We start from the raw sequence: 7,972 nt of genomic DNA, 5'->3' as shown, positions 1-7,972 counted from the left end.
TCATGCCCATATAGCAAGCATGGACATGAGAGCGATCCCAGCCAGCAATGAGATGTTCACCATGACCTGCAACCTCCCGTTGTTCTGCACCCTAGGGTTCATGAAATCTTCGGCTAGAAGGTCAACGAGGGCCATGTAGTTCATGTTGGTTGATCTGTCAGGTTCGACAGTCATTTTCAGTTAACAGAGAAAAGTCAAAACTTAACGTTAAAGGGATGGGCCCACTGGACCAACGTCCAGGGCTTGATCTGTACGTGACTTGTTCTCGTATGTAACAAACGCACCCTGATCGGGGGTGCCAAAACCAACTCGATGGTTTTGGTCCCCTGTTGCGCTGTGCCATATAAAGGGGGGGAGTCTGGCAGAGATCGATACCGAGTTAACGATCTAAACATCTGCTTCCCCCACATCCCAAAACTCTACCGATCTAGAGTGGCCAGAAGCAACGGGAAGACTGGAACCTCGTCGCTCTGTTCCAGGGCAGTGCAGGTGGCGGCCCGAGGGGATCAGGAGGATCCCCAGATCGTCATCGACCACAAGTTCGTCATCAACACCGCCACACCAAGCCTGCCTCACGCAGCGTCGATGGGATCGTCAATGACCCGTAATGCATCTCTAAACCTCTCTGATTATGATCATTAGGTGTTCTAGTGGCTATTGTTCACGATCTGGTGTTACTCTTGAAGTATTAGGCCTAACAATGGTATCAGATGCCTAGTACTGCTAGCACTAGAACCCTAATAGTGATCTGAGATCACGTTTTTTGTATAAAGATCATGTTTTTAGGCTGATTATGTTGATGTTTTAGCCCCTGTTTTGCATGCTAGGCTCTCAGATTTGTTATGCAAGCAATCTGATGATCCTATTTTAGTTTCGAAATCATGCTTAAGCCTCAGATTAGCCCGAATTATTGTTGTATGTTGCATGATTAGATGATGTATACACCCTAACCCTGATTCCCCAATTACGGATGAACCCTAATTATGCAATTTGGTACGAGTCTGAGGATGAACCTCACCTGATGCCGCCGGGTGTCTGCCTCTCCCCTCTGGGGCCCGTCGGAGCAGCCGCTGCTCCGGCGAGGGCAGAGATCCCGCGCCGCCACTCTCTCCCGACGGAGGAGTGCGCGGATTGACGCGCGGTAACGCGCGGAATGGACGGACCGCCGGTGGCCGTCGCGCCGCCGGCCTTTGCCGTCGCCTAACGGCTGCCGGCCTCGCCGGTGAGCACCACCCCCTCACAGACGCACTGAAACGGCGCCAGTAGCCACGCTCGACGGAGGAGCGCGCCGGACATGGTCCGTCGCACGCTGCTCCGGCGAGCGCAGCCACCGCGCCGGGATGATGAAGGCGAGGCTCGCGCGCCTCGGGCCGCAGGGCGTGGCCGCCTCGCGCGCCTCGGGCCGCCGGGCGTGGCCGCGTCGCGCGCCTCGCGCCGCCAGGATTGGCCGCGCCGCGCCGCTGTTTTTGGCCGCGTCGCGCGCCGGGTGTGGCCGCCCGTCTCCGTCGGGTGCGGGAAATTTGGGGGAGACAGTTTTTTAGGGTTAGGGTTTCCGTCGCCCTCGGCCCTTTTGTTCTGGCCGCGATCAATCTCGGCCGTCCGATCGCATGGACGGTCCGGATCGACGCGGGCAAGGTTAACAGGCTGGGGTCCTTCTGGGCTGAATCAGAGACTGGGCTTCGGCCCAGGTTGTCGACGGTCCAGTATTTTCTGGGCTGGCGAATTTTTCTCTGTTTTACTTATGTTTTCTGTTTTTCTTTTCAGTGCCCTTTTTATGTTAGTTAACTAATGTTTTATGCACTGTAAAAAACAGAAAATAATTGCCTATAAAATATGATCAGAAAACATGTTATTGTTGTGGAACGAAATGAACCAACGAGATTTTCTTGTCTAGAATATTTAACATGTTTTAATGTTGAATTATCAAATTAAGCATCACATATGTTGTTCCTTAAATGTTTTAAAGTTGATGTTTATTTTGAGAATGTTATGGCTGCAAAATAATTCTGACCAACGTTGTATTATTTCTGCATGTCAACCACTAATGTTGTTCTAATTCATGTCATTTCTGCCCAACGGTGTTTGACATAGAATAAGAAACTTATGGCATGTTTATTTTATATGCATGCAATTTTACTAATGAATGTCCATGTCAAATTTCAGCTTCCGCTGCGATGCGTTATGATGCTGTCGAGCAGTTGACCGGCAGCAACTTTCCTCGTTGGAAGAACTCCATTGAGCTATGTTTGGCTTTCAACGAGTTTGATTATGCCTTAAGGGAGGATAAGCCCGTGGCGCCAGTTGCTGGTGCTACGGGGTATGATGAACTAAAGAAAACTTATGACTCCAAGATGGAGAAGTGGGACAAATCCAATCACGTTGCAATGCTCGTGATGAATTCTTCCATTTCACCTGAGATTATTGGGGCTCTCCCCAAGAAAGATACTCGCTAAGGAATTTATGGAAGCCTTGGAGGAGCAATTCAAAGGCTCGAAAAGGTTTATGCTCATGAGCTTTTCCACAAGCTACTTGGCAAGTATAAAAATGATGGTGATGTTAGGGGACACATACCGAGAATGATAAATGCTTCAAATAAACCGAAGCACCTAAAGTGTGAGCTCAGTGACAACCTCCTTATCATCATGATCTTGGAGTCCCTCCCTGAAGAGTTCGATCAGTTCAAGATCAACTACAATTCCATGAAGGAGAAGTGGACACTTGCTGAGATATCCCCTCGGATTGTCCAGGAAGAAGAAAGAATGATGAGGCGTAACAAGGATCAGGCTTTTCATGTTGCATCCTCAAAGAGAAAGCATGACGGGTCAGCCCTTCAAAGTCGCCAAAGAAAACCTTCAAGAAGGAAATGCCAAAGTTTAAAGGAAAGGAAAAGGAAAAGGATAATGGACAGATCTTCGTGAGCCCACTGATAATGTGTGTTCTTTTGTAAGAAGGAAGGCCATTACGGTAAAGGACTGTCATGAATACCTCAAGTGGATGATGAAGAAAGGTACGGATGAAATCACTTTTGTTGATGAAATGTTATATACTGATTTCTCTTGTACATCATGGTGGATTGATTCAGGTGCAACCGCTCACGTTGCTAATTCTATGCAGGGATTAAATATGATCCAAACCGTAACAAGCGGGGCAAGACGACTTAGAGTTGCAAATGGAGTTGAAGTTGATGTTGAAGCTGTTGGGTCACTCACCTTGGAGCTCCACACCGGCTTTCACCTTCATTTAAATAATGTTCTTTATGTACCTACTTTAAGTAGGAATTTGATTTCAGTTTCTTGTCTCGATGATAACATGTTTGAGTGCAAGTTTGGTAACAAACAATTTGTTTTAAATTATTGTAATAAAGATGTTGGCCTCGGTGTCAGACGAGGCAAACTATATATGTTATCTGTGAATGATTATGTTTTGCATGTGAGTAATGTTTCAAATGTTGAGAAGAAATGGAAGGGTACTAGCACTTCTTCGAAATTGTGGCACTGTCGTTTAGGCCACATTTCGAGGGGGAGAATGGAAAGACTTATTAAAAATGATGTACTCCTCCCATTAGACTTCTCTGATGCGGACAAATGTGTTGATTGCATCAAAGGTAAATATGCAAAAACAATTAAGAAAGGAGCGGTAAGAGCCACGAGTGTCCTCGAACTCATACATACTGACATATGCGGACCTCTTAATGTTAAGTCTATAGATGGTTTTGATTCGTTCATCACCTTCACGTACGACTTTTCCCGTTATGGGTACATTTACCCTATACGTGATCGATCGGAAGCTTTGGACAAATTTAAAGTGTTCAAAGCCGAAGTTGAGAACCAACTGAATGCAAAAATTAAAGTTGTACGATCTGATCGCGGGGAGAGTATTACGGTAGGCACGCTCCTTATGGGCAAATTCCAGGACCTTTTGCTAAGTTCCTAGCTGAGAATGGAATTGTTGCCCATTATTCAATGCCTGGTGAACCTCAACAAAATGGTGTGGCTGAGCGCCGCAATCGCACGCTTTTGGATATGGTGCGTAGCATGCTCAGTCATGCAAGTTTGCCGGTAAGCCTATGGATGGAGGCATTGAAGACGGCTGCACATATTTTAAATCTTGCTCCCACTAAGTCAGCACCGAACACACCTCACGAGATGTGGACGGGAAAGAAACCGAGCTTGAACTATTTACGTGTGTGGGGCTGTCCTCGCTGAAGCTAGAATTTTCAATCCACAACTTAAGAAGTTAGACCCAAAAACGGTTAGTTGTTTCTTCGTCGGATACCCGCACAGGGGAAAGGGATATCGTTTCTATTGCCTAGTGACATACCACTAAGTACGTGGAGACCCGGCAAGCGGTATTTTTTGAGGATAATGAAGTTAATGAAATAAGGAAGATCGATCTTGAGGAAAAGCGGGTGTGTGCTCCATCCCCGATTATCCAAAAGGTCGTTCTACCAATGCAGAGGAGAACCACTTCTAATGTTGAGACTGAACCTCACAGTTCTGGTCCTCAACCCGATGGTGATCCTCGAAACTAATGATAACGGAAATCCAGAAGGTGAAGAAAATCACCAGTCGGATAATGAAGAAGATCCTCATAATAATAATGCCCCTCCACCACCATCGCCTGTGAGAAGATCACATCGAGAAAGAAGAAAAGCCATCTCAGATGATTATATCACCTACATGAGTGAGGATGTAGACGATATAGGAAAGGTGGAGGATCCAACCTCATACAAGGAGGCCATTAAGAGTTTGAATTCGTCTAAGTGGCAAATCGCCATGGAAGACGAGTTGAAATCTATGAGCTCAAATGATGTTTGGGACCTAGTAGAAGTTCCTAATGACGCCAAAAGAGTAGGCTCCAAATGGATCTACAAAACTAAGTACGACCCCAAAGGGAACATCGAAAGGTTCAAAGCTAGACTTGTGGCAAAAGGTTTCACACAGAGAGAAGGAATCGATTATAATGAGACTTTCTCTCCTGTGTCATCTAAAGATTCTTTTAGGATCGTCATGGCTCTGGTAGCTCATTTCGACCTAGAATTGCATCAAATGGACGTTAAGACGGCATTTCTAAATGGTGAACTTAATGAAAATGTATATATGACTTTGTTGAGGAAGGAAATGAACACTTGGCATGCCGTCCGAAGAAATCCATCTATGGCTTGAAGCAAGCTTCAAGATAGTGGTACCTAAAGTTCGACAAGATTATTAGAACTTTCGGTTTTACGGATAATGTTGTGGACAACTGCATATATGTTAAGTTTAAGGGCAGTAGGTTCACAATATTAGTCATGTATGTGGAGGATATATTGTTGGCCTCGCAGTGATAAGGATATGCCGCACGAGACCAAGAATTTTCTGTCTTCCAATTTTGATATGAAAGATCTCGTGAAGCTTCATATGTCCTCGGCATTGAGATTCATCGAGATAGGTCTAAAGGTGTGTTGGGACTATCACAAAAGGCATACTTTGAGCGAGTACTAAAGAAATTCAATATGCATAAGTGCTCGGCTCACCTGCCCCAAGTAGTCAAGGGCATAAGTTTGGGACATTTCAATGTCCGAGGAACCAAATTGAAACCGATCGGATGAAGTCGGTTCCTTATGCTTCAGCTTGTCGGAAGCATCATGTATGCACAAGTTTGTACACGCCCCGACTTGGCTTATATAACCGGGATGCTTGGCAGATTCCAATCAAATCCAGGACTAGACCACCGGAAGGCCGCAAAGAAAGTCTTGCGTTATATGCAAGAGACAAAAGGGTACATGCTTACGTATGCAAGGTCTGATAACCTACAAGTTGTTGGTTACTCAGATTCTGATCATGCCGGTTGTGTGGATAGTAAGAAATCCACGTCAGGTTATGTATTCACACTTGCCGGAGGAGCTATATCGTGGAAAAGCTCCAAACAAACTATAGTTGCTTCATCTACGATGCAAGCAGAGTTTATAGCATGTTATGAGGCCACCGGGCAGGCTGTATGGCTAAAGAATTTCATTCCCGGACTTAAAGTGGTCGACAGCATTTCAAAACCACTTCTATTGTACTGCGATAATGAACCCGCAGTTTTCTATGCGAATAACAACAAGTCAAGTGATGCTGCCAAACACATTGACATTAAGTATCATGTTGTGATGCATAGGATCCAGGATCAAACAACTATTGTTAAGCATATAAGTACGACTCGTATGCTTGCGGATCCGCTAACGAAAGGCTTACCACCCAGAATTTTTCGTGAGCATGTTGCCGGCATGGGATTACTGGAAGCCTTATGATTCTGGAATAAAGGGACCATAATAAGAACCACTCCCAATAAGTATTATGATATCCATTTCAAGATAGGCTGGTATGCCATAAGTGTTGAGGTTCAATAGCATTTCATTGGTTGTTGTAACACCTCACTTTGGTTTATTATTCCTATGGAGAATGGGCAAATGATGTTAAACCTAACGATCAAGGGGGAGAATGTTGGTTGATCTGTCGAGTTCGACAGTCATTTTCGCCAACGTAGAAAAGTCAAAACTTAACGTTAAAGGGATGGGCCCATCGGACCAACGTCCAGGGCTTGATCTGTACGTGACTTGTTCTCGTATGTAACAAACGCACCCTGATCGGGGGTGCCAAAACCAACTCGATGGTTTTGGTCCCTCGTTAGCGCTGTGCCATATAAAGGGGGAGTCCGGCAGAGATCGATACCGAGTTAACGATCTAAACATCTGCTTCCCCCACATCCCAAAACTCTACCGATCTAGAGTGGCCAGAAGCAACGGGAAGACTGGAACCTCGTCGCTCTGTTCCAGGGCAGTGCAGGTGGCGGCCCGAGGGGATCAGGAGGATCCCCAGTTCGTCATCGACCACAAGTTCGTCATCAACACCGCCACACCAAGCCTGCCTCACGCAGGCGTCGATGGGATCGTCAATGACCCGTAATGCATCTCTAAACCTCTCTGATTATGATCATTAGGTGTTCTAGTGGCTATTGTTCACGATCTGGTGTTACTCTTGAAGTATTAGGCCTAACAGTTCAGGATTCCCGCGGCCGCCGCACTGAGGAGCCCTTCGACGACCAAGGCCCTGGGGCTATTTTCGTTGTAACCAGACGATATCCCGATGCCGATCACCACGCCAACCGGCGTGGTGAGCGAGAAGAAGAGCGACATCATCAAGACAGACCTGAGGCGGAGCTTCGCCTGAACAATGCATCCTCCAAGCCCTATCCCCTCGAAGAACTGATGGAAGGTTAGCGCGATCACGAGCGGTCTGATCGTGCTGGCGCTCTCGGATGCGCCCAGAGACATGCCGATGATCACCGAGTGCACGATGATCCCCAGCTCCAGCACCTGCGAGATGACGCGGTGGCGGATGAGCTGCGCACTCCCGTCATCGGATGATCCTGCGGCGGACGACGCGATGATGGCCGATACGCCGTGGCCGTGGGAGTGACCGCCGTTCCCGTGCGCGTGATGATCATCCGGCGTGGTGGCCTCTAAGTCGTCGCCGACTCCAACGGCCGCCGAGGCCTTCTTGGCGTTCGCGGCGCGCTGGAAGTACCCCGTGGCAATGGTGTCGACGACGAGGGTGGCGATGGCCGCGAGCATGGCGACGAAGCCGGCGAACGGGAACTTCTTCCACGGCCCGTCCACGAGGCACGGTGAGCCGAGCCTGTCGAAGGCCTCCGGGAGGATGTGCACGAATGAGGTGGCGAGGATGACCCCCGCGGCGAAGGCCTTGACGGCGAAGAAGAGGTCCGTGTCCGGGCTGAGCGCCGGGAACTTCCGGCCAAGCGACGGGATGGCGCTGCCCGCCGCGCTGGCCACCAGGATGCAGAAGACGGCGATGATCTTGAGCTTTAGCGCCCCCGCCTTGTCTTGCTCTTCCTCTGCGGCCTCGCAGTCGCAGTCAGCAACGGCGAACAGAGGGAGGGATGAGAAGAAGAGGAGGCACAGAGCGACGAGCCTGAGATCGGCAGCCAT

General features: G+C 48.0%; 1 protein-coding gene across 1 annotated transcript; it reads right to left on the bottom strand.

The window, feature by feature from the left end:
• LOC124708396 (zinc transporter 9-like) lies at positions 1–7,972 on the bottom strand. The gene is made up of 2 exons (XM_047240070.1): positions 7,027–7,972; positions 1–143 (listed from the first exon to the last, which is right to left on the bottom strand). The coding sequence occupies exons 1-2, from the start codon at positions 7,970–7,972 to the stop codon at positions 1–3; spliced, it is 1,089 nt and encodes a 362-aa protein (XP_047096026.1).

This window comes from Lolium rigidum, chromosome 4 (genome assembly GCF_022539505.1).
Source record: "Lolium rigidum isolate FL_2022 chromosome 4, APGP_CSIRO_Lrig_0.1, whole genome shotgun sequence".
Taxonomy (NCBI): Eukaryota; Viridiplantae; Streptophyta; class Magnoliopsida; order Poales; family Poaceae; genus Lolium; species Lolium rigidum.
This window is presented reverse-complemented; position numbering and strand designations above follow the sequence as displayed.

Bases quoted from the DNA above. Each gene is read 5' to 3' on its own strand.
- LOC124708396 (XM_047240070.1), bottom strand. From the start codon at position 7,972: ATGGCTGCCGATCTCAGGCTCGTCGCTCTGTGCCTCCTCTTCTTCTCA. The intron at 144-7,026 runs TGAACTGTTAGG...GATCAACCAACA, and splicing joins TGCGGCGGCCGCGGGAATCC to TGAACTACATGGCCCTCGTT.